This window comes from Miniopterus natalensis, chromosome 12, assembly GCF_054644295.1.
Source record: "Miniopterus natalensis isolate mMinNat1 chromosome 12, mMinNat1.hap1, whole genome shotgun sequence".
NCBI classification, from domain to species: domain Eukaryota; kingdom Metazoa; phylum Chordata; class Mammalia; order Chiroptera; family Miniopteridae; genus Miniopterus; species Miniopterus natalensis.
Genome location: NC_142092.1, coordinates 31,586,783 through 31,613,582, shown reverse-complemented (window position 1 = coordinate 31,613,582; position 26,800 = coordinate 31,586,783). Strand labels below are relative to the sequence as shown.

General features: G+C 42.7%; 1 protein-coding gene and 1 pseudogene across 2 annotated transcripts in view; one reads left to right on the top strand and one right to left on the bottom strand.

The window, feature by feature from the left end:
- Positions 1-416: 416 nt before the first annotated feature.
- The window catches only part of LOC107538094 (histone-arginine methyltransferase CARM1-like), a 180,638-nt gene continuing 154,254 nt past the window's right edge, over positions 417-26,800 (bottom strand). The window contains exons 8-13 of one of the 2 annotated variants that reach the window (XM_087823164.1): positions 18,413-18,494; positions 17,180-17,265; positions 14,605-14,694; positions 12,563-12,700; positions 4,784-4,873; positions 417-1,139 (exon numbers count right to left, since the gene is read on the bottom strand). In XM_087823164.1, coding sequence (XP_087679290.1) covers positions 1,130-1,139; positions 4,784-4,873; positions 12,563-12,700; positions 14,605-14,694; positions 17,180-17,265; positions 18,413-18,494 — 496 coding nt within the window. In that variant the 3' untranslated portion in view covers positions 417-1,129. Of the gene's footprint in view, positions 1,140-4,779; positions 4,874-12,562; positions 12,701-14,604; positions 14,695-17,179; positions 17,266-18,412; positions 18,495-26,800 lie in introns of those variants that run through there. The other variant, XM_087823165.1, reaches the window with a different exon arrangement.
- On the top strand, positions 9,071-9,536 carry LOC107538142 (large ribosomal subunit protein eL22 pseudogene; annotated as a pseudogene).

The following is a 26,800-nucleotide window of genomic DNA, read 5'->3' as shown; positions in this document are numbered from 1 at the left end:
AGATACAACCCACAAAAAATTTAGTTAAGAGAAAGATATGAGTGTGCTTAGGGTATGAAGTAATAAAATGCTGCAACAAAGGGTTAGATGAGGGGAGGGGCGGGAGATCCGTCACAGGCAGGATGTGTGAGTGGGGGAAGTGGTCAGCAGGGCATGCCAGTGGGGGTTAGCAGAACGGAGCCCTGCAGTGATGTGAGTAAAATTGTTGGAATGGATATGGATGGGGAAGCCTACTTTAAACTGAGTGGCCAGAATGAGGGAAAGCGCCAGAGTGGAAAGCTGAAAGCTGTGGGTGACTGACTGACTGGCTGATGAGAATATGTCGTCGCTGTTTATTGCACTTCCCCTGACAGAGTGAGCAGGTTGCCTGTTGGGCTTCATTAGATTGTCCTGCTGATGTGACATCCATTTTTATAAGGGCTTTTTGTGGGGCCAGGGGAAAACTTGCTCTTTGGAAAGATTATCTTTCATCACCATTTGACATATGACATATAACAAATGTCTTAAAGTAAAGGAGAGGTCCCACTGGTATCTCACACTGTACTCTTTATTGTAAACCTAAGAGAACTGACAAAGGTTCCATCTGCATTTTCTTACTATGTACAGAGTCATCAAATATTGGCAATGAAGAACATTCCTGACACTGTATTATTCCATTACACGAGTAAGGCAAAAACTCTTTAACACATTGCTGAGCTAGGAACTAGTTATTGATTTGTTGAAAGTATTTGCAAAAATAGATTAAAATTGCAAATAGAAGATTCCCTCCTAATATGGTCCATGTCATGTCGTTCATATGCATACATATAAACATGAGGTAGGCTTTTGTTAACTCTTTTTTAAATAGTTCAGAAATTGAAGCAATGCTGATGGCTTTACAAAAATAAAAATAAAGAGAAACCAAAAATTAAAAAGAACTGTTCTTTAACTGCATGCAAAAAGCCACAGAGAACCAGTCTAAGAAGCTCCAAGAAACAGACTTGTCAACAAAATTAGGATGCACATTTTAGAGTTAGAAAAAAAGAACTTTAAATAAACCTAATATTTTTGTAAAATTCAGAATGCGTGTTTGAAGCATGAACTTGAATGTCGAGGGACTTCTCAGGCCTTCAGTTTACTTATTGATCTTCTAAGCAAACCTAAAACAGAGAAGGTGATTCCATGACACCAAAAGTAATTAAGTTCTACCAAGATCCGAGGCTGCAGGCAGGCACTGTTCACGTCCTTGCCTTCCCTCCCCCCGCCCTTCCCATCCCACGCCCGTGCCCTTCCCTGCAGTTTTTATGGGCAGCCTGAGATCTATATTTACCCACTATATTTAGTAGGTTTGATTACGCATCGCCTAAATTCAGATCTGAGAGGATGATCTGGATTTCTGTTCCCTGAAAGTTTTTCTTTTTATAGGTTTATAGCAAAGGCTAATGAGCTTCGACGGCTCTCTCTTCCTGCTGTTCAATAGGCTCGCTTTCCCCTCGCTGCCCTCTTCCAGGCTCAGCTGGCACCTCTGCCCACGCAGGTGCCTTCCTGACATTTAAGTCTCCACTCAGCGAACCCCTCCTCAGAGAAGCCGCCTGGGCGGCTCAGTGTAACTCCCACCTCCCAACCCTGGCCTCGCCGCCTTCTAGCATATCATTCTGATTGTTTTCTGCTATCCCTTTATGGAGTCCTTTTTGGGGTAACTTTTTATGTAATTGAAGTTTTTTTTTACATACAGTAAAATTCACCCCTTTCAGCGTACAGTTCCGTGAGTTCTGACAAATGCATGTGACCAAATATTGCCACCACTACAATCAAGACACAGAAAAATTCCAGCGCTGTGAAAAAGTCCTGTCCCCCTTTATAGTTAACCTTCCTCCCAACCCCAGCTCTGATCTGTCTTCTGGATCAATAGTGCTGCGTTTTCCAGAACATGAGAGAAATGGAATCATGTAGTCCACAGCCTGCTGAGGGTGGCCTTCACTCAGCGTAAGGCTGAGGCTCCTCTGTATTATCACATGCATCACGCATCATTCCCTTTTACACTGAAAGTTATTCCATTGCATGGCTGGACAACAGCTGGTTTAGTCAATCTCCAGTTGAAAGACATTCTAGTTGTTCCCCCCCCCCTTTTTTTTGGTAATTACAAATAAAGCTGCAATAAACATTCAACTATAGTTATGTCATTTGTGTAAATACTTAAGAGGAATTGCTGGGTCAGGTGGTAAATGAACATTTAACTAGATGAGAAACTGCCAAAATGCTCTCCGACACGGCTGCACCGCATTGCGCTTGCACCGCAACGAACGGGCGTCCGGCAGCCCCACACCTTCCCCGGCACTTGTCAAAAGCCGTCAGGACTTGCATTTTAGCCATCCCGCTAGGTGTGCAGTGCATGTCACTATAGTTTTCACTTTCATTTCCCTAGTGAGAAATGATGTTGAATCTTCTCATGTAATTTGCTATTGTAGCTTTTGGATACAGTGGTCAAGTCTTTTGCCCTTTCTAAAAAGTTGTTTTTGTATTATCGGGCCTTTTTGAGAGGGGTATGTCACTAATTCTTTTTATATTCTGGACATTAGTTTTTTTCAGGTATGTGATTTTCAAATATTTTCACCCAGTTTGTGACTTATCTTTTCGTTCTCTTATAACGTGCCTTTCAAAGATCCCAAGTTTTAATTTTGATTCCATACAATTTATAATTTTTCTCTTTTTATGAATTGTGTTTCTGGTGTCATAGTTAAGAAATTTTTGTCTAACCCAAGGTCACAAAGATTTTCTTTTGTTTTCTTCCTAAAAGTATTATATTTTTTAGGTTTTATATTTCAATCTATGATCTCTTTTGAGTTAGTTTTTATAGGTGGTGTGAAATCTGGATGAAAGCTCACTTTTTATTGCCTATTGACATTCAATCATTCCAGCACCAATTCTGAAAGACCATCACTTCTCCACTGAACTGCCTTTTCAACTTTGTTGAGAATCAATCGACAGAGATGTTTGGGTCTGCCAGTGACCTTCATTCTATTCCATTTGTCTATACATCATCCTTTCCTCAGTCTGGCTGAACTTCCTTGATTACAGTAGTTTTATATTAAGTCTTGAAATTAGGCTGATATTGCCACTCTATCTGTCTTTTTCAGGGGAATCACAATTTTAAACACCCTCATCTGCTTCATTAAATATGTCAGTCAGACTTGCCACTGGATGAGAGAAATGGGAGAAAGAAAGGCATCCGCCTTTCTCTCAACAGCCCATCTGCTTTGGCAGGGCCATGGCCATCTCAGGCATCTCTAGACCTTTCACAGGCTCTCACTTTGCTCTTTCGGCCACAGTTTCTGCCTTCAAACAGAGCAGGGACTGGCCAGAGACAAGCACAAAGCCTTCTCTAGGTGGTTTCAGGGTAAAAACCTTGTTCTTGTAAGAACAACAAGTGGGATTCAAGTGTTGCTAGTTTGCATGGTTCCTGCACTCAGAAGATGAGTTTTCCACCCCCCGCCCCCCAATCTATTTTCTTTTCCAAAATCCAAATGATTCTGTTTGGAATGAACTACAAATCACTACCTATTTACTTTATTGAGAGAGTGAGAGAGCACAGGGAAGGAAGAAAAGGGGGGAAGGAAGGAGGAAACTTACATTTACTGAGAACTAATTATGTGAACTGTCAAGTTACTGGGACATGGTATGGAAATCCTAGCAATGTCCCAATGAGGTTTGTGTTGCTTATCCCATTTTAAAGATGAGAAAACTGAGGTCTAGGCAGGTTAAATAGTATGAGTGAGTAGTCAGTCTGCTCTCTTAGGCCAAAACCTGTATCCTTTGCTTTATATGGAAGGACTGTGTAAAGGAGGGATGGGAGTGAGGGCTCCTCCCTGCCCTTAGAATTCAAGATGAGATCCACATGCCTAACTGACAATGGATTTCAAAGATTCATACCATATGTAACAACTGGCACATGCCACACAAAACTGCAGCTCTACCTGGTTATTTTCCTCCCCTGCTTCAAGATCAAAATTTCATTTTCCCATCTCTGCCAAAGAATTCTTGGTTTGGTTTCTGAGTTTCCTCTTTTCTTCAGAAAGCTTTTCAGTGCTATAGAGACATTATGCTCTGAATAAAAGCCTTAGGGAGACATTATAATATGAGAGAAAAGTCTCTTCAATGAGGAAGTAAAGAGTAATAGTGTCCAGTGGTTTTATTTGTGTGGTTGATTTCATGTGTGGATTTTTAATTACCTCATACTGAATAGGTATAAAGGTTGGGAGTTTTCCCAGAAACATCTGTTGTATCTGTCTCATTGTGGCAAGTTCTTTGTATCAGACAAGCTCTGCACACCTTCTAGAGAAGTATGTCCTGACTTACATGACTTCAGAAAAAGTCTCAAAAATATACTTTAAATGGACTCATGTGTTAGATATAATTGGAATACTACTACATAAAAACCATCCCTTAGTGATTGAAGGTCAAAGGAGATCATCCTTAAACTCTGCAGATGAGAAAACCAAATGCCAGAAGAAGAGTGACTTTGCCTGAGGTCACACAGCTCGTTACAGCTCAGCTGAACAGAATTCACTCTGTGGGACTCCCCAGGGCTCTTTGTTTCAGGACCAGATTGTTATATATTGAATTTTGTTTAATACAACATAACATATTCAATTCTGAATCAGGATCCAAGTCTCCTTAGAGAGGAAGAGTAAATGCTTGTTTTCCTCTTAGGAAAGATGGAAGAATTCTAAACCTCTTTACCTGGTCCTATGGTCAACTGAGATTCTGTATACACAGGTGTGAAATGGATGAAAACATTTCTTACCTAAAGAAAGGATTCTTTAAATCGAGGATGTTCCCGGATCTGAAGCCCGTCTGGTTTACCAGCGCCACGATCTGAATGTCATAGCTCTGTCTGCATGGCAAAAAACCCACAAACATATCATCTCCCGAGGCTGGGTAGCTACTCACATACATTTAGGGCATCTTCCACATGCACTACTTCAGGAGGGTTTTAAGAGTACACATTTATCTTATTCATGTCTAAGTGTGTTTATTTAGATGCTATTAATATTAGTAGATGCAATTAAAGGCCTTGTTTATTTGTTAGAAGAGTTTAATAGCTACAATTTCTTGATCTAAAAATTACAAAGATAATGGTACTTCTGAATGGTCAAAGTGTTTTTTTTTTTACAAAGAAAAAAAAAGCTTTAGCAGTATCAATGACAGAAATGGCTTTAAGTAACAGATACACTTTATGGGTCACCACTAATGTACCAAAACAATCCTAATCATGAAAGAATTGATTAAGTTAAAATATCAAACTGACGTGAAACCTCCAACAAATGTGAGTGATTTTAAGAGGCCCCAGATGAAGGCTTATGCAATTACAGTAAGAGGAAGTGGCTGATAAAAACAAGGAACACGACATATTCTTGATGGTTAATCTTGAAGGGACATGTTTGTGGGAATTTTATTAGTGATTCTCAAGAATATATGTATTTCTTCTGATTATAAATGTTACATATGCACTGTAAGAAAATGAGAAAATAAGAAATAAAGTAAAAAAATCCATAATGCCAGTAGACAAAGATTCAGCTAACACTCTAGGGTATTTCTATTTCATGTTCCCCCCCCCCATATATTTACAGATGTAAATGTTTGCCAAAATCATGCTTAAAAAAATACCTTCAAATGTCTTTATTTTATTTAACATTAGCAAGTGGTTATTCTATAATTCTTGAAAATGTGTTTTTCAATAGCATTATGTTTTTCAATAGCATGATTTATTTAATAACTCCCCATTGCTAAATATTTATATTTTATAACAACATATTACTTATAGTAATACAAATCTGGTTTTATGACAGAAATTCTGCTTCACAGGACATTCTTGTAATATATCTCTTTGTCCTATCTATGACTGCTTCCTTGAAATGAATTCTTTTTATTGATTTTTTTTTTTGAGAGAGAGAGGAAGGGAGCGGGAAAAAGGGTGTTTGCACATGTAATGAAGTTTAAATGAGGTGATGCTGGATCAGGGTGGGCCCCAAATCTAATGACTGATGTCCCCATAAGAAGAGGGCCCTGGCAGGTGTGGCTCAGTTGCTTGGGCATCACCCCAGGCACCGAGGGGTTGCCGGTTCACTTCCCAGTCAGGGCACGTGCCCAGCTGTGGGCTCACTCCCCAGTGCGGGGTGGGGGTGGGGGGTGGGGGGGTGGGGTGGGAGGCAGCTGATCAATGTGTTGCTCTCACATCGATGTTTCTCCCCCTCTCCCTTCCTCTCTCTCTCTAAAAATCAGTAAAAAAATCTTTAAAAAGAAGAAGAAGAGAGAACACATAGAGATACACACAGGAAAGAAGGCCAAGTGAAGACAGGCAGAGACTGGACTGATGCCGCTGCAAGGAACAGCAAGGGTTGCCAGGCATCACCAGACGGTGAAAATCACAGGAAAGCTTCTTCCCTGGAGTCTTCAGAGGGAATGAGGCCCTGCTGACACTATGATTACAGACTTCCAGGCTCCAGAAGTGCAAGAAAATGAATTTCTGTTGTTTTAAGCCACCTAGTTTGTGGTAATTTGTTCCACCTGCCCTAGGAAACTAATACAATTGCTTACCAAATACGTGTTGAACACTAGTGAATTTACTAGATAGATGCTGGATTCTAATCACCAGCTAAGAGTTAAGATATCTGTTATGTTCACACAGTTGCTCAGGTGTTGCAAAGGTAAGATTCTACTTGTACCTTAAATAATGTGGTATAACATTATTAAGTAATACTAATCATGTGATGGGCACACGGGCCAGAGCCCGGAGAGTCTCAGTAACACTGCAGAACTTAACACTGCACCAGCACGCCTATCACTTCATTGTGCCTTACTGCGCATAATAATTCCTTCTGACGCAGCCACCCACATATACAGCCTCCTTAGGTGTGGCCCAAGGTAGAGCAGTTTAATGATGACCATTCGGAGCGGTGCTTGAAGCTTCTAACAGCTTTAATTCTTTGATCAGCATTTCTTCTAGTTCTATAAATCACAGAACTCATCAAACTCCCTGCAAACCAAATCCCCTGGCAAACCTGGATATAGCAGTCCTTCACAGGGATCCAAAAACCTTAAATTATGTTTCAAAACATTCTGACACAGGATAAGTGGCTGAGCTAGATCCAACAATCAGTCTATATTTAATTTTCAGTTCGTTCTTTTTATTTCTATTTTTGTATGTCTTATATACATGATATGAATTTCTATATGTGTGTATATAGAGAAATGTCTATGCATGTAATATATATGTATGTATATGTAAAATATTTATCATATATTTATATTCATCTACAGAGAGTTTAGTTTGGTGCTTTCTATTACTATTATCGTAGAACATACACATAATTAAAAGAGAAATATTAGTATACTTGGGAGGCATAAACCTAAAGTGTTTTTACTCATAGGTCCACATGGTCAAAAAACTTTGGAGACCAAACCTGTGAACTTTAGGGACATAAATGTCACAAAGTTCATAAAAGAGATAAGTTCTACTTTATTGTCCAGAGCAATAAAATGAGTGACAGCTCAAGAATGATGGCAGGCTGTCAAAAATAAAATGCTAACAATACAATCATACATGGTCATGGTGGGGAAGGAAAGGTCAGTCATTGTCACACCTGTGTGGTTGCAGAGGGAGTTCTCCCAGGAGGTCAGAGTTTAAAAGATTATTTGACAATAAGGGAGGGGAGATCCTATCCAAGGCAGAACAAAGACATTGCACCTTACTGAAAAAATGTGTCAAAACAGACATTCAGGAAAGTGCTGAGTTCTACAGAAAATACCCAGAAAAGTAAAAACTGTAAAACAAAAATATCTAATGAGATATAACGAGAGTAAGAAAGAGAATAAGGGAACAGGAAATAGATGGACTAAAACTTACTATGGACCTACTATGTGGTAACTCTACTATTTACTCTCCTTTAATATTTGCAAAAGCGTAGTGAGATAATTATTATAAATTCTACACATGATGAGGTCAGGAAACTGGGGTGCTAGTACTAAAGAGACTAGACAGAACCAGGATACATGAGACCCCAAAACCTGGCCTCATTCACTACACAAGGGTGCTGGTCTAGTGAGATAAAGGCCCTCCTCTGTCCCTCCCTCCCTCCTGCAAAGTAGCATATGCCCATGAAATTTTGGGTCTCCCTTCAATTGCACTGGACTAAGTTCTTAATGAGGGATCATTAGCTTGTGAGTCCTTAATTTCAGGTGTTCACTCCACGATACTGTGGAGTCTCTGGAATGTACTAAGTGAAGAGAGATACACCACAGGGTAAGACTCATGCCCTCCTTTGGGAAGCTCGCACACAGGCATATAACAGCAGTACAACACTGGTGCAACGGTAAGGTAGGGAGGGCTGTGGGAGCCCTGGGAGTCATGGGGCAGGTGTTCGAGGAAAATGGTTTGCTTCCTTCTTACCTACTAGGGAATTGAAGGAAAAAAGGGTAGAAAAAGATGACTAATTATAACGCAACCCAAGATATGTAAGAAAAAAGTAATAAAAGAATAAGATGATTTAAACTTATTTACCTAATTATACCCTAAGATGCCTTAAAATATAAATATTTGAAAACAAAAGATTGTTATACTGGTTTGTACAAAGCAGAAAAGGCAGAGTCCAAAACTCCAGGCAGATGTTGGCTACTGCTACTGAGCACTTTTTGTTGTTGTTAGAACTGGTCATTAAACAGATGGTTTATAAGGATTTTGGAAGAAAGTGGTAACTTCCGTATGAGCACGGCACAAATCAGCATTTTCCACTTCTCCTCCTGGAAGCCATCCAAAAGCAAGGAGAGGAGAAAGCTACTACAGATCACAGGCTTCATTTTCTGTAAAATCAGGAGAAAGATATAATCTGCTGTCTCCAACACACGTGCAAAGGCTGCAAAAGCCCTTGGGATTGGTTGTAAGCCACATGAAAAAGCAAACAGAAGAGCAAAGAAGGGCAAGGGAGCCTAGGGGTAGCACATCTCAGGAAATGCTTGCAATAACAAACTACCTGAAAGCAAAGAGCATTTTCTGAAATGCAAAAACTCCTCCTTTTCTGCCTCTGCTGCAGCCATGGTGTCTGTGAAAAAGCCTGTGGCAAAAGAGGGACAAAAAAAAGAAGCAGGTTCTGAGGTTTACCCTTGACTGCACCCACCCCATAGGAGATGGGATCATGGGTGCTGCCAACTTCAAGCGGTTTCTTCAGGAGAAAGTCAAAGTGAACAACAGAAAAGTTGGAAATCTCGGTAGAGGGGTTGTAGCCATTGAAAGAAGCAGGAGCAAGATCACCGTAACTTCTGAGGTGCGTATTTCCAAAAGGCGTTTGGAATATCTCACCAACAAATATTTGCAGAAGGACCTTCGCGACTGGTTGCGTGCAGTTGCTAAGAGCGGAGAGGGCCATGAGCTGCGTTACTTCCAGATTAACCAGGGTGAGGAGGAAGATGAAGATTCACACTCATTGATCTGGCACGTTTTGCATGAGCTCTTGAATAAAACTTGGGAACCAAAAAGAAAAAGCTTTACTTCTTGTTCGTAACATCTTGTGCAGGGACTGGGGTAAGACTCGGGCAGAAATGCTCTTGGAACAGGACCATGGGGAATGACCTAGTTACAGAGCAGCCATATTTGCAGGAAGCAGAATGATCGTGTGGCAGCCAAGAGCGCGAGTGAGGAAGACAGACAGTCTGAAGGTGATCACAGCCCCCCCCCTCCCACCGCATGGCAACTTCTTTCTTGTAAACTGCTGTCCAGAAGTGTCCCCTTAATTGGGTGATGAACAACCATAACATTAATACAATGATATTATTAGAAAACAAATAGAAAAAGAGAAACAAAATTTACTAGAAGATGTAAAGCGCGCATCAGATAAACGACGCCTTGGCACACATTAAAAAATGGGGGCAAATATCACATCAAAGCCTTCACTTTATGAATTTTAAAACCACATCGATGTCTTCACTTTATGAAGGAAGCAATAACCATTATGGAGGAAGACCACGACATGGAAATGCAATAACTCAAGGAAGGGAAGGAAATATCTCAGTGTGATATGGAAATATCTTTGAGATGTACTATTGAGAAAAGTAAGATGTAGAAAACAGATATGGAATGTTACCGTTTAGGTATAAAAGCAGGGAGAAGTCAGTTTCACTAAAAACTAAGAACGACATTCAATTAGCTTCATTTCCCTGTTTGGCAGGGTTACCAGACTGTGCCATGAGGGTCAGACCAGGGGTTAAGCTTATCTTGAGATCACATTTAACAAAGGTGGAACCGCATTTCTTTCCGGTCTGGATGGAGGAATGTGGGCTGGATGTGAGTTCAGGTTGGTGGATTTTGAGCTGCTTCCATGACCAAATTCAAAGGGTTCAGATTAGGCTATGCAAATTTTGAAGAAAGAGTACTTCCTTGGCCTCTTTCTGCTTAATAATTTTTGAATAAAAATTTGCTTATTAAATTTGCAAATGATGCAAAATGGTAGGACTCCCTAAGATGATACACACAAGAATTTAAAAAAATAAATAAAATAATTCATTGGTTCTGGTAAGATCTAAAAGCAGAATGATAAATACACAAGTGGAATAAGTACAAGAACCTGAACCAAAGCTGACAGAACTCAGCTGTACACTAATCTGACTTAAAACTAGATATAAAAATACACTTTTTTGGTTTTAATTGACTAAACACTCAAGTAAAATGGCCCCTAAACTTGATTCAAATTTTAATTACATTATTATAAGAATAGTACTCAAAACTGCAATGTTGGCTGTAACTCTGTGTACCCAGCACTTATTAGAACACATGCTGTCCTGTATTTAGTTTTAGTGAAATATTTTAAAGCAGACAATGATAACCTGGATATTTCCCAAGGGGTAGACTTAGAATTTCAAACTGTTTCAAAACCACTCTTATAGAAGGGAGGAGTTGGGGATGTTAACCTGAAGACAGGGATGGGAGGATATTTCATAAAACTCTCCAAATATTTGAACAACTGCCATTGGGAGGTTGGAATAGTCCTATTTCTTTTTAATTCAAAGACATAACTAAGATCAATGAGTAGAATTTATAGGAAGATTTACAGTAGAATTTATAGTAAGAATAATTTTTTAATAGTCAGAGATGTTTGAAGTATAAGACATCAATAGCCTACGACCATATGAAAAGTAACCTAATCTTACCAATAAATGCAAACAAAACAACCAGGTGCAACTTTTAAAAATTATTTTTGGGTCTATTAGATTAGCAAAAACCACAGAGAATGATAACATTCAGTCTAGGGAAACGTGGAGAAATGAGCAGGCTTATCCATTGCTGTTGTGAGTGGCAACTGGTAGTGTTTACCAGACTGTAACATGTATATACTCTTTAATTCGGTATTTCCATTTCTAGACATCTCATTTAGAAATATTCATGTGCAAGCTCTATGTTCAAGAATATTTAGTGGGGACTTTTTTTGCAAAAGCATAAAAAAAAAAAAAAAAAAAAAGCAGGAACCTAAATATCAATCAGGGAATTAAAAAAAAACACATTATGGTGTATGTATCCATGCCCTAGACTATCATTCATCTATTAAAAGAACAAAGCAAATCTACCTGTACAGATTCCGGACTTAGTACTAAGTGAAAAAATAAGTTTCAGACTGCTGTGTAATCTCCTTATAAAACAACAACAAACCAACAAGGATGTTATTTGTTGGCACATGCACAAAAAAACCACCTGCAAAAACATGGAAGACAGGTCACATCTGGGGAGTGGGGTAAAGGGTGTGAGTGTAGGGAGACTTTAGACACTTTTGTTGTTTTGAATTTACAAATGAGCAATTTAGGTTCTTATAACCAAAGAAATAAAGACTTTTAAAACTTGAAAGGTTGACTTGTGAGGTGGTGAGCACTCTGTCCTTGGCCTGTTCAAGCACAGGCCCAAGGAAGGGTGGGAGGCAGGGAGGGGAGAAAGTTGAATTAGATGACCTTTGAGTACCCTTAATATCCTGAGAGTCCTTGACCCAGTCTGCTACCCCTCTCTCCTCTAGTGTACCCAGGAGAAGCTCCAACAAGGCAAAAGAAAACAGAGCATTTTAAAAAAGAGATAAATCAAAGTAATTGCTGCAGAAACCTCGTGAAATCCATTACCAGCGGGAAGCAGCCAGTCCTGCCTGCCACACCATACACCACTCCTGCAATGCAGATTGATTTTATTGTACTAAATTTGGGGTGAGCGGCCGGACAGAAGCTGATGTGGGATTTAAAGCACTTGGTAACTCAAGCCTTTGGCAAGGGCTCCCATGAGCTGATGGATTTCCTTCTTTCCTCCACGCTCAGGTGGAGAACACTGTCCTTGAGTTACCCAAAGTTTCTCTTCTTTGCCACACTCAGTGCCACGGTGACACCTGTCCTGCCAGCTTTGTGGCAGAGGGTGCCTGTGCAAACTCAGCCAGGCCTTTGGAAAGTTGCTGTCCATTTCTCAGTGCTGGAGTCTCGGGGGCCTGCCAGCAGCTTCTTCCTGCTCCCACCCATCAGTGCCCCATAAGCAGAGGTGGGATCGAGGCTGTGCTTTCCTACTTACCGTTTATTGGCTACAAACAGCACTTTCCCTGAGAGGGTTTCTCCTTCCTTGGCGAAGAGAGGAGTCTGAAGAAGGCACCGCACCTGATACCAGTGGGTCAGAGGCTCGGTGGGGGCTGTTGACAGCCAAACTGTGACCCTGCAGGGCAAGAAAAGTGTTGAGAGCCAATTATGTTCTAGGCCTATATTAATGGATTGGACTAGGGACTTAGGTTGATAAATAATTTTCATTGTTTTTGACTCATGGAACCCTTTTAAGACAGTGATAGCTCAATTTATTGAGGGAGTTATTATGTGCTGGGTACTGTACCAAGCGCTTTATGTATATTAACCCATTAAATCTACACAACTCTATGGAGTAAGCCCAGAGAGATTAAAGGACTTGCCTAACGTCACCCAGAGGGCAACTGGAGAGCCAGCTTTCCCACCCATTGACTTGGTCACTGTCAATCTGTATTTATGAATCAAAGTTCATGAGAAGCCCAATAAGTAACAGAGTTAAATTGGGAACTGATTTGTTTGAGAAATTTGGAGTCTGGCCTCTTGCTGTCTCATGCCAACCTTTTCAGGGGTCCTGATGAAGCTTCTGGAAGCAAGAAAAACTACTGGAGCACATGGCCTCTACCTCCCTTCCAGCTCAGATATCCAGAGAGAGAGAGAGAGAGAGAGAGAGAGAGAGAGAGAGAGAGAGAGAGAGAGAGAGTGTGTGCATGCGCGCGCGCGTGTGTGTGTGCGCGCGTGTGTGTTTAAACCGAGGTTCTTCATTTCATATGAAGAAGTGAGAATATCTTGCTGTGCTCTGAACACCGAGGCCGCCTGCCCTGGAGCTAGGCAGTGGTGTTGGCTTACAGGGAGTACCATGCACATTAAACATGGGGTAAATCTCTACAGTATACATTTTGACTTGAAGATCATGGGGCCGAATTTTATATAAGTTACTAAGTAATAGAAACCACTTTTATATCAAAATATACTCAGCTACATTATGGAGTAGAATGCAAATTTTCCATAGCTTTTTAGGATAACACACTCAGCTTCAAAGAAAGTTCCCACTGGAAGCAGGATGCTTCAAGCTTATCGCTGTCACCTTTGCAGGAGCAGATTCACTTACTTGGGGTATTCCTGGGGGAAAGTCTGAGGGGGGAAATGTATGGATTCTTTGAACAGACATGCTTATGTGGTGTAGGAATGGCCTGCATATCATTTGCTTTTGCTCTGTCAGCCCAGGCGAGGCTTCCAGGCCCCCCCCTCCCCGGAGCCCCCAGAGGCCCCGAGCTTTATCACAGACCCGTGGACGCTGCTTTCTCAGCAGGTGCAAAGATGAGCCTGGGTGGTCTTATAAGGGGTGGAAAGAGTGTACTGTCAAAGGTTTCCTTTGGCCTGGTCGTGCTACAGCTTGAATCTCTTTGCTTGCTAGAGTACCCGAGAAAGCCTGGGAAGAGGGCAGGGAAGTCGGGAGAGCAAAGCTGTGGGGTTGCGGGACTGGCGAAGCCTTTACAAGGAGCCCTGGACCTTAACAGTCGCCTTGTCCATGCTCTTTTTCCTCTTTAAAGCCCTGCAACTTTCACACCTTTGCGGCAGGGAAAACACAGTGTGGGGACCGAGAAGTTACCAGATGTGACAATTAGCATTAGTAAGACCAGCCTGCCCGCTCCTTAGAAAAGGATCCTAGACGGTGAAGCCAAAGGCAGTGAGTGGGAGAAAGTATGACTTGGGGCTTCAACCCAGACACAAGAGGTTCTGGAGCCGGGTGTGATGGAAGCCAAGGCAGGGTTCTGGAGAAAAGCAAGAGGGCTGGTGTAGCACAGACCCTCTCTCATTCCTTCATTTGAGCCAGAGCTGAGGTGACACTATGGAAAACCGTCTCATTTTCACTTCACCCTAAATTCCAAAAGTAACATTAACATCAGTGCTTATTTTCTAAAAGTGCATAAAAACCAGTCTTATTGCTGTTGAAATTAATTTTTAAAAACTTGAAAGTGATAATTACACACAGTGGGGACAGCATGGGAGAGAGCAAGTGAAGAAGGGGGGGGTACATACAGAGATCCGACGAAGGCCACGTCGAACCAGAACGCCAGGCCGTGGACGAGGCCGGACTGTGCCATCTGAAACACAAAGGGGATTTCTACTCTGCAAGGAAACAAAAGAGAAAGAAAGAAGAAACGTTTCTTGTTGACAGACGTCCTACATACACTTGTGAGATGAGTGGAAACACTCACAGAATGTTTTCTTTTTCCTTTAAGTGCTTTTGCTTTGGCAGCGAGATTCTCTCAAGTGTGATTAATGCTTGGGTGACGCCGCACATTTGAGATTGTTGCTCTTGACAAAATTCTGCAACGACCCAGACCACCACTGGGCCAGTGTCGCATCTGGAGCTGGATATGACTATTGAAGAGAGGGATGACCCAGGACACAGGTGACATCCATCCTTCAAGAAGCTAAAAACAGGGGCTGTGGCAGCCCCCTCTATGCAGCTGTTCAAATGGGAAGGCTGTTCAGGTCTCTGAAAAATGAAGTGGATCACAAGCTCAGAAGGTCATGGCCATAGTTCATTTATTTTTCAGGGAGGCAATTTAACTTCTCACCAGGCTACAGCAAGTCATGCAGAAGTGGCTGTGGTTTATGCCAAATGCAGAATAAGTGGGAATGGAAGGATACTGGAAAAGATACAACGACATCTAGATGCTGGACCTGCTTTAGCTGGAACCTTGTGAAGTCACTTCAGTTCTCTGACCCTCTGTGTTTTCCTTTGTTGAAGAGTGACAAAACCTCTCTCCTACTTCCTCACAAGGTTCTTGTGAATGTCAAATGAGGAAAAATAATGTATATGAGAATGCTTTGCAAACTTTAAAGTGTCACATTGACTTTGATGGTATTGCATTGTAATTATTTCCTCCCATTTTTGGCATTCCTCTAAATGGACTCTGAGCTCCTCAAGAGGAGACTTTAAAAATTATGCTTTGTACCTGTGCACACACCAGCACATGTAGTAGGATCTCAATAAACGTTTGCTGAATCAATGCCCAAATGAATAGATGGCATCTCTGGAGAGCCAAAACAGAGTTTTTAGAAATCTCCCTGGGACTCAGAGGAGGTAGCCCAGAGCAGCAAATGAAGCCAGTTGGAGTCCATTTTTGCCTGGACCTGTGGTGGTCATTACACTCGTTCCCACATGCCAGTTCTCTTGCTCCAAGCATACAGCAGGGTTGCATTTATCCACTTGCTTGAGTTCATGTACTACCATATGATTAACTCCGGCCAATTAAATGTGAACAGAAGTGTTTGTGTTGTTTCCAGGCACAGGCTTTTAGTGCCGGTACACACTTTGCCAGGCCCCTTCTTTTTCCTCGGTGATGGGCATCGTTGCAGACACAGGCTCCTGCACCAGCCTGACTGCTGGGGTGGGGGATGCTGTGCAGAGCTGAAACCGGAGCATGGCGGATAAACAGGGTAGGGAAGAAAGGCACCTGAGTTATTATAAGCCACTAAAGATTCTTTTTGTTACTGCAGCATGTTCTGGCCCATCCTGACTGTTGCCCTTTGTCCATTGTGATCTCCAGCTAGATGACGGTTTGAGGCAGCCAGCTGCATTTTCTAAAGCCTGACCCTTGTTTCCTCATTAGTCCAAATTATAACCTGCCTGGGTTTTAAATTTCTTACCCAGAAAAAAACAACACACAAATATTGATCTTCTCAGGAACGGGTAAAATATTAGTGAAAGGTCGCCCAAGAGGATTCATATCACCATCTGAGGAATGAGCCTTCAATGCAGAGTCTCTTTAAAATAAAGGGAAAGAGGGAAAAAACTAGTGTTGATTAGTGCCTCCTTTGACAATGAGCCAGTGCCTGGAAAATATTTAGCACAGGTACCTAGTATGTAGTAAGCACTCAACAAACTGATCTCTTCTTGTCATTCTTCTGGGCACCAGCCTGGGTGAACGGTTAAAAAGCCCAGACTCTGGAGCTTTCTTAAGGGTTCAAATCCTAGCTCTAATGACACCGATTAGCTCTGTGACCTTATGCAGCTGACTGCTCCACATTGCCTCATATCTGTCATTAGTAAAATGGACATGACAGTAACACCATTTGCACGGGGTTGCCATGAGGATTGAGTCATATGTTAAAGGCTCAGAACACTGTCTGGTTACATAAGTACAAGCGATAACTGTTTAAGTTTTCTCATTCAATTCTTAAAACAATCCTGTGAAGGAGGCATCATTACCCTTATATTGTGATAAGTGAAACTAGTACTAATGTACCATGCCCGTGTGTGACTCATACCTCAAATCTCCCTGAGTGAGCAAGAAATCTCTGCACTGCAGTTCTGGGGATAGGAGAGGTAGAGGGGAGATTTAAAACTCCGGAGCATCACCCGGCTGGCATGGCTTAGTGGTTGAGCACTGACCTATGATCCAGGAGATCGAGGTTCGATTCCCAGTCAGGGCACATGCCCGGGTTGTGGGATTGATCCCTAGTGGGGGATGCACAAGAGGCAGCTGATTAATGACTCTCTCATCATTAATGCGTGTGTGTGTCTCTCTCTGCCCCTTCCTCTCTCTGAACTCAATAAAGATACATTAAAAAAAAATCTAGAGTATCACTGATTGGTACAAACCTGTGGAGATCTGCCTCTTCTGCATCCATAAAGTTTACTGTGTACTTCACTGATCGAGCCATCAAAATCCTAATGTCAAATGTGTCCTGGGGAAAAAACACAAAGATGCTATCTTTCTGTCAGGATAGACTGAACTCAAGCAGGATTGCCGTCTAGCTTTCCTCCTGGAATTTTAAGTCAGTAAGAGTTAGAATTTAGAATGCATGAGCTTAATGAGAATAATATTAATAATACAAACTAACATTTATGTAGTGGTTACTATATACGCAATATTGAGTATTTTGTGCTTTACTCGGTTATATCAACCTTCGCAAATTCTCTGGAACAGGCATTTGGTGCTTTTTGACCATCCAAATTCACCTCTTCTCCATATTCCAAGAAGTTTCCCAGGAGCTAAGTTCACTAGACAATCAGGCTTTATCTAAACTAATTCTGGGGGCTTTGCACAAGTTATTAGGAAAAGGCAGGCTATTTGGGGGGACTTAGAGTTGTAAGAATCTGAGCCTGGAGCTTCTGCAGCATCTTACTGCCATGAAGGGAGATGCTGCCTAGGAACAGAGTTTAATCAGAGGAAATGGAGATAAGTGATAGAGAACAGAAAAATCAGACAATGGTGGGATTGTATGAACTTCTGCAGCAGGTCCCTGAAGCAAGCTCTATCTCAAGGCTTTGCAATTCTTGAGGGCCAGTCATTCCATTTTAGCTTAAGCCATCTGAGTTGGGTTTCCTTCCGCTTACAATGGAAAGTGTTTCAGCTAATGCAAACTTAAACTTGTCCAAGGTTACGCAGCTGGATGAGGCCACAATTAAAACCCAAATCTGTTTGACAGTAAAGCTCCTGCTCTAAGCTATTTATTTACAACGCTTCCTCTTCAATTATGCCTTAGATCACTAGAATCAAGGGAGGATGTGAATTATTGAACAAGTGTGAGGGCTGAGTGTGTGCAGGGGGTGGGTCTGAGCAGTAAGAGAATTAGAAGTCAGTTACTGAAAGGCAGTCCTCCTATTTCCTTCCTTTCAACAGCACCATTCTCTGAGAATTCGAATTGACTGGGAGATCAGAGCTGGAAGACTCGGAAACATAGTGCTCCTCTGTGATGGCTTAGCACAGAGCCTGGCAGCACCGTGTATGCAGGCTCATGAGTGAGTGCCTGAACGAATAAATGAATGCATGAATGAATGAATCAACAGATAAACACATGGGGAGGAAGCCTGTAAAGAGGACACACTTACTACTATTGGCTGTCTGAAGTATTCATCCACGGCAGCACCCCGGAGACTGGACAGGTTGACCCCATAGAAGCACTGCTGATACCTGAAATCGACAGCATAGAGAATCACCATGTACCTTGTCCATCACGTGAATCCCCAAGCCCAGCAACAGCTGTGGTGTGCAAAGCTCCTGACAGGTACTCTTAGTTAGCCCTGGAGCAAGTATGAGAACATGTGAAGAGCAACTGGTCACTAGGGAGCAGCAGAGCAGAAAATGTTCTCTGATAATCTGAAGACCTGCAGTTGGCCTGTGGTTGGACAAGAGAGAAGGGAGGAAGTAGCTGAGGTGAAGAAAATTACATCTGGGGACAGGAAGGCCTTTGGGCTCCCATCCTTGACCTCATGCCCCAAGGTGGCTGTGTGCTCTGTGACACATTGTCCAAGTCCCAAAATATAATTCCTGGGCCCTCTCATTATTCCAACCCAGAGCTCAACTTTAGGTCTGCAAAGCCTCTGGACAGTCCTATTGTTTTAGGAAACAGATTTTCCTTTTCTGTTCTGCAGCCACAGGTCTGCACCTTCATGATGGCCTTTGCTATCACGGCAGACACTGGCAGTCACAATGAGCAACAACTGTGTCTGGTGAACTGGAGCTGGGCTGTCACAGTCCACTGTGCACACTTTTCAATTCCATGGTCAGTGACATCTAGCCCATAGAACCTGACAAGTGACACAGATCCTGCTTCCCTCCCTCAGTGCGCCAGCAGTGCAGCACTCACCAACACGCTGCTGGCCCGAGCACAGTGCAGACCCTTTGTCAGGTTGCCTTATGGTCTCGGCTCTTTAGGGAGGAGAGCTAGCATCTGGATTAAGACTAGTTTTGTTCAAACTCTGCCACAGACTAGCTGTATGCCTTGGCCAACTCACACAAACTGCCTCAGTTTCCTTATCTCTAAAATGGAAGCAATGAAAAGCTCATGTTGTAGGGTCACAGTAAGGGTTAAATGAGTTAATACAAGTGAAGCACTCTGAGCAGTGCTTGGCATTTTGTCACTGCTGTCATTCTCTAAACTTCACTTCAGATCAGCACTGGGGACTAGGGCAATGGCTCTCATTTGTTTCTAAAGCGCAACAGGTGATTCTACTATGCAACCAGGGTTGAATATGACTAAGTTAGCAGTTCCAGAATCCTCGCCAAATAGGTGAAAGAGAAAACCTTAAGAGCAAAGACAGCCCCCACCGGGCAGTGGCTGAGGTTGAGAAGGGCTCTCTGTTCTTTGCATCCAATCACAGCTCTCAGGGGGCCCAGTCTGTGCCATTTGCTTTGGGCGTTCAGTGCCAATTAAAACCCAGCAGCCATGATCAGTGTGGTGCAAGTGGGCACCATTCCTTGGGCAGACGGAGAGTTGTGGGCACAGAGCCCATTGCCTGGGTTTTAAAAACTTTCTGGCTGGACCATATCTCTAATTCTTAGAAATCTCAAATCTCCTGAAATGCTTCATAAAATAATTAAAGCAGATGGGAGCTGGCATCTCTCTGGGTCTCCTAAGATATGTTGTTGGGGGAGGGATTAGGAAACGAATCTGTTGACTTGGAAGCTGGTGACCATTTCCATTGTTTTCATCATAGGTGGGTTTTATTTTCTGAGTTAATTTATGACTCCTTTATGAGCACATAAGGCAGAATCACTGTTTGTGTGTTTTTTTGTGTGTCCTGACTTACAAAATTTCAAGCGTACTCCCCTCCCCACCTTCTCCATAATACATGCAGCATCTGGAGCATCCTGCAAATACTGTGCAGAAGGAAAACCACCTTACTATTACCTGTGCCTAAACATACCAGAGTGCGGAGAAAGAGGCAACCCATCCCTCGAACTGCTCCACTTTCTCCAGGCAGAGCCTGGTGTGGGGAAGCCCCCAGGAGAACCTCCTCTCTCCCATCTCTTTTGCTCTTGTTGTCTCTCCTCTAGTTACCCTGGTCTTTTGTCCCTCGACCCCTCCACGCATCTCCTCTCCCCACCAGTGTCCCGTACCTGTCTAGAAGGAGGGTGGTACAGCCTTCGGTTCTCTTGCAGAAGTTCGCCCTGTCTTCCAGATTCAAGAGGAGAGAGCTTCTCCAACACAAACGCTCCTGTTTCTTGCTCATATGAATACAACCTCTCATAGTATAACGCAGATATTTTACTTTACTAAAAATCTTTGCTTCTTTATTCTAACAAAAAAATCACTCATTCCCGTTAAAAGCTTCCTTCCTTTAAAAAAACACCAAAAAATTAAGAAAAAAAAGAAAGGAAGGAAGCTAAGAGAAAGGGAAAACCCATTCTGCTGTTTGACAATTAAACGACTTTTGGGTATCTTAATGCACTACGCTCTACCGAAATTAACAACCAAGGGGTGCCAACCTGCTGAGAGGCACATATTACTCTAAGAACTGGAAACCAAAAGCAAGGATCCAAGGATGTCACCTACATCACACATGGTGCTGAGAACGCAGCATGAGAGGGTGGCTGCGATGGCCTGGTGGGGTGCCGATAGAAGGATACATGCCTAGGAACAAATTGTACCTGTACTCGGCTTCTTATACTGTACCTCCCTTACATACAGCAGGACACAAGGCTTGGTTGTTTCTGACAATTTTCTGCATTGGCAGAATGCAGACATACCACTGTGCAGAGTGGTATTTATAAAGATGCTCAACTCATTATGTGTCTGGTTTTGCTGATTTAAACACCACAAAAATAATGCAGCTTAGATTTTACATGTGCTATATTTATATACGTTTTGTATTTGTAAAAATATACTTTTTAGTATAAAGGAGCAGGGGGAAATGGGTGCACAGGCCTTAAAGGAAACCAAACTTAAGACCGTGGCTCTTTTGTAAGAAGCGAGAGGAAGCCTGTGATTCTGTAAAGGAACCCATGGAGTGCTCCTAGGTGTGCGAATGTGAGTCTAGACATTGCTGGTTTGGGTAGGAATTGGGCCCATGGAAGCCTGTGTCAGGAGGAACAGTGAATCAGTCAAGACAGCTGTGGTGGGTATCTTTTGTTTGTTCTACCAGCAAATAGTTTTTTTCTGGTAATGGGATCAGATCTTCTGGGTGGTTACCTCTTCCCCACTTTCAGTTCTTATGGTTTGGATGGTCTTGGCTCTGCCCTCAGCTCTAAAGGTTGGCATGTGGCTCAGTTGCAGCCAATCAGAGCATCTTATTTCCCTGGCCTTGGCAATGGACCCAGAGTTAAACATCTGACTCAATGAGAGTCAAGTCTAAGACGTTTGCTCCTACTGTGGCAAAGGAGAAGTAGACATGGAGCTATGAGTCCATAAATCTGGATTTGCTAGAAACCACACTGCTGCCATGAGGAGAATGTCAATCCAAGAATGGAGCAGAGCTGAGGGAGGAAAGGAGGGAGAAAGGGGGGGGAGGGGGAGGAGGGAGGAACAGCCCTGACCCAATGAGAGTGCCTGTGCCCTGAATCCATTTGTACCTGAGAAGCTGAATCTACTCTTGGATTTTTCAGATACATTAGTCAGAAATATTCTTTTTCTTAAGTCATTTTTCATTGAGTTTTCGGTTTCTTAAAACCAAAAGTGAAAAGAAAACCGTTATTAGAAATCTGCCTATATATGTGCTATGAACATAATGAATAGTTTTGCCTAATTTAAGGGAGTCCTATTCTGTGAGTACTAAACTAGATTGTTTTAGCAATTAGATTGAGGCCAGGGCACGGTAAGGAGGATGTCTGTTGGACTTGGCCAATCTGTCTGGAAATGGTCAGCTCTAATGACAGAGGACCCGGAAACTGAAATGCTACATCCCTGACTACAGAGGTCTGCATGTGTGTAGGCCCAGCGGCAGGATATCATGGAAGAGCTATTAATTTGACATAGGTTACAAAAAAAGATGAATACAGAAACTGAGGCTTATTCTATAAGCAAAAGTTAGATGAACTCAAGAGCTGCAGCTATAAACAGAGAAGCAAAGGAAATACCAAGAAAAAATACTGGGTAGTTGAAAGGAAATTACAGTTCCAGGTTTCATTGAAATATAATAAAACAAGGACAGTGGCCTATGAAAATCCAAACATTATGTGTTGGTCATGGTAGTATTCCTGCAAAAGTTCCTTCTCTGTGATACTCCGCATATACTTAGCCTCCACAAAAATTTGGTTGTATCACATGGTAATCTGCAATGTTCTTATTTGCTCCACGTGGTATTTCAATGAACCAGTGACTATTAGGGCCCAATATATTTTTGGAAAAGACCAGAAGGCCTCAAACTCTACCTATAAAAGAACTTTTAGTAGAAATTTCAGCTTGGAGGCAGAATTAGCCAAGGAACAAGCCATCCATTATCTGCGCGGTAGAATTTAGCAGCTTGTCCATTTAGTTGAATGGATTTCCTTAAAAATAATGTGTTTCTCAGCAGTACCATGGTCAGAAAGGCATTTAGTAGATTCAGAGTGGAAAGGTGCATGATGGGAGCTCTCATTGCCTGTGGCAGACTCCTGCTACATCCATCTTCCCTTGTCCTTTGCAGGCACAGACTTCTGATCTCTGTAAAGAACAACTGACCACAGGTCATCCACCACTGGCATCCCTGATATCACTCAGTTGGATCTGCCCTTGTCGGCATGATGGATGCATATCATTCATTCACAATACTCTGAAAACTGGTTCCTTTCCTTTGGTTCCTTAAGTGGTATATCACCTTCTAAGTGTCAGATCCATTCAGTCTTATCTGTCTCTGGAATCCTCAGTCACTGTGTTCTGCTCTTGCTATATCGAGGTGGGGGCTCATCTGACCCCACATGAGCACAAGCCAACAGCGCTTCCCCTCAGGCCTGCACCATGTGTCTCTCCCCTCCTGCCCCGGGGCATCCCTGCTGACTCTGCGGCATGAGATGCCCTGAGACGCATGCAGTGCCCATGCATGTACAACCCAGAAGAAGAAGCTAGTTAATGTTGAAGGGGAACAGCAGACCAACGGGAAGGTAAGAGCCAGCGGATACATTTGCTTCTCTCTCCCCCTCTGTATAATCTGTTCTGAGATGTGGTTCAATCAGCTTCTTGAAGACGGTCCTGAGATCAAGCAGTGTCCTGATGTTTCACACCACACAGTGGTCGGCTCCGTAATGTGCTCCTGTATCGGCTCCCTCCTTCCTGCCTCACTCTCTCCTCATTCTTGCTTCACTGGCATTGCATTTTATTTTTAACAAAGTGGCAGCTTATAAGCTTTGCCTAAGATCTCGACTCTTGGGGACCTCAAACAAAGACAGTCAAAATGAGGTGTGGCCCTAGAATGTAGACTCTTGAGGTAGAATTACTCACCAGTTTGATGGCCATAGAATCCTCATTGCTAGGTGGGGGTGGGGATAACCCTTGGCATGAGTTTCATGACAGTTACTAATGATCCCACTGGTGGTCATCAGGATGCAGTAAAGGTAGAAGGCGAAGCACTGGTCTAGATGGTGACTGTGTGCTTGAAGTTTTGGGGTGATGATAATTATATGGATTGAGGGGTAGGCAAGCTTCTGTAAACAGCATTGGAAGCATTGCAAAAAGAAAATTATATTCTCAGGGAAGCCAACTCCCAACTTAAGACACACTGTGAAACCCAGAGGGTTTTCTTAGCAGAATTTAAGGAAATGCCTATCTCCTCGGTGCTCCCAGGCCTGCCATGCTGAAAATCAGGTACAGAATTTGACAATTCCTGAAACTAGAATTACCCCGTCTCCTCGCCCCAAAATGAGTAATAATACAATAATACAATAAAACAGTAATAATACAAAAGCTGTAAAGGAGATTGGATGGGCAACCTTGACAGGTCTTAAGTATCATATTGGAGCTCTGACAGAGGAAGAGTAGGGCTCTGAGACCTGGGGTTGGGATAGCTGAATGGATAAGGCAGAGAATCCTGAAAACACTTTCTCAACTCCCTTGACCCCTTCAGGCCATTAGAAGTAGAATTCTTGTCCCTGTCAACAGCAGAGAATAGCTTCCCTTTGCCTGAAGACTGCACAACTTCTGAAGCTTGTGTCTTGCAAGATAATTTTGTTCCCCTCAGGATCTGCCTCACTATTGCCCACTGCCTCCAGGCTGACGGTCCCTCGCTGCTGTCAGGCTGATAACTCCAGCACAGCCTGGGCAGTCAGTACGATTCCTATTCCAGGAGGAGATAACTGACACACCTAAGAAACTGCAGAAGATGGTTGATATTTTCTGCTAAGAACCAGGAAAATATGTATGGGAATGGATTTTAAGGGTGCTGGACTAGGGTAGAATACAAGTCAGGTTAGGGTGCAATGTATTGGCATGGTTCACTCATAGGATTCGATGCTCCAGTAACATACCAGTCCTAATGGTCTGCAGGAAGTTGCTTTGAAGCTTGGTCATCATGATGGCCTGCAGTTAATGAGATCGAGATTCCAGAACTTCTGCAGCACAGTATTGAGGAGAGGGTCAGAAGGCTCCAAGAGGTGGAACTAAAAGATGAATTTACTATAGAATATGTGAGAACATTCCACCTGACTGTTCTCAGGCAAAGTCCAGGAAACCCTCCTTTCATAAAGGTGACTGGGAATAAATCAGTGAGGGAGCAGCGGAATTTTTGAGATGCTTAAGGTGGCCATTAAGTTATGCTCCCAATGAGCACAATTTGGATGGAATTTCAGAATGTCAGAAGCAATAAAGCAGTAATTAACTGTCATAGGCAAGAATGACATAATTACTGTGTTGGACTGCAAGGCTAGAGTGGCAATAAGGGATCTGTGGTGGTTGCTAATAAATGCTAGTGTTACCAGAGGTGAAAGACATGTACAGTCACTAGAATGGTGCTCAATTTGTACAACAACAACAAAGATGCTAGCTGGTGAGCAGGAAGGCATCAGCTGTCACAAAGGAAAGTGGGTCCCTCACCCAATTTGCAGATCTAATGTACAGGTCTGGTTTATGGATCGAGATCACCGATCCATGACTGAAGTGAAGGCCCAGACCCCTGAAGGACTCTGCAGTACCCCCACAAGCACCTGTGCTAAATAGTCCCCAATCCTTCTCCTGAGGAACCTGGGTTTCTGTGACAAAGCAACTATGTTGGAGAAGGGAGATGATCTTGATTTTTAAAAGAATTTTAGATTAAAAAGAGTGAACTGATATTGATACCAGGGAATTTAGGATGCCTCTGGTTAGTGAGGGCTTATGGAGGACGGGTAGTAAATGAGATCTGGACCAAGTCCATCGCCCAGGGTGTCCAAGGGGCTCATCCCCACCCTGTGGTTATTTCTCAGTCCCTGAATGTACAACTGGGATAGATACATTCAGCATCTGGCAGTGCACTCAGACTTTCCCGAAATGGAAACTCCCCTATCCCCAGGTAGGTAATATTGTGATCTTTAATTTATAAATAAGGAAATTGTGTCTCAGAATGACTGAATTAACTTGGCTAAGGTTTCATAGTTAGTAACTGACAGAACCAAGAATTAAACACCGTTCAGTCTGGCTCTAGAGTCTGATTCATCCAGCTTTTAACTGCTGCCAGTTGGCCTATGCTTTATGTTCTGTAACTGTAATAAATGTAATGGGGGTGGCGGTGAAGAGCAGCAGCTTGCCTTTGGACATGTTAAATTTAAGATACCCGACAGACATCTAAGTAGACTTGTCAACAGCCAGATGGACATCCAAAGTCTTTGGTTCCAGGGAGAGATCTGGGCTGGAGTTCTGACTAGGGGAGCTGTCAGCCTAGAGGCAATCTTGACAGCCAAGGGGCTGAATGAAATCCGTCAGGAAGTGCGTGCAGGCAGGAAGGGGGAGGCACCGAACAGCTAGCCTGGAGTCAGCCAGTGCTGGAGATTTGGATCGTCACGGGGAGGGGCCTGGGCAGTTGGGGCCAGCAAGGAAGGACAACCAGGTTTCCGTTCCAGGTGTGAAGAGCAAGGGTGTCAGGCATTGTTGGTGGGAAACTCAGGGGAGGACTAATAACTGATCATAGCTGATGATCTTATTTATTTAGCCTGTTAGTTGCTCCCCAGTCTCTCAGCTGACTCCCTCAGCATGCACCCAAATTTCTTTCTTTCTTTTTTTTTTTTTTGCACCCCTCTCCTTCCTCTCGGCCAGCATTTCCACTTCTTTCCCTCTTTTAACAGAAATCATGCAAGCTTTCACCGTGACCTGTTCCCTGGATCAGTGCAACCACATGCTAGTAGTCTAATGCAGAAGCTGCGTTATAGAGGGAGGGGAATTAGAAAGAAAGCAAAGGCTGTACATTTTGATAACTATATGGTTTCAAAAATATTTTTTGTGTTTATTGACTAAAAATAAAATAATTCAAATGCACCAGCTATCAAAGAAGTACAGATTAAAAATAAACCGGCCACCATTTTTTTTTTTTGCAAATCAAATTGGCATTTAAAAAAAT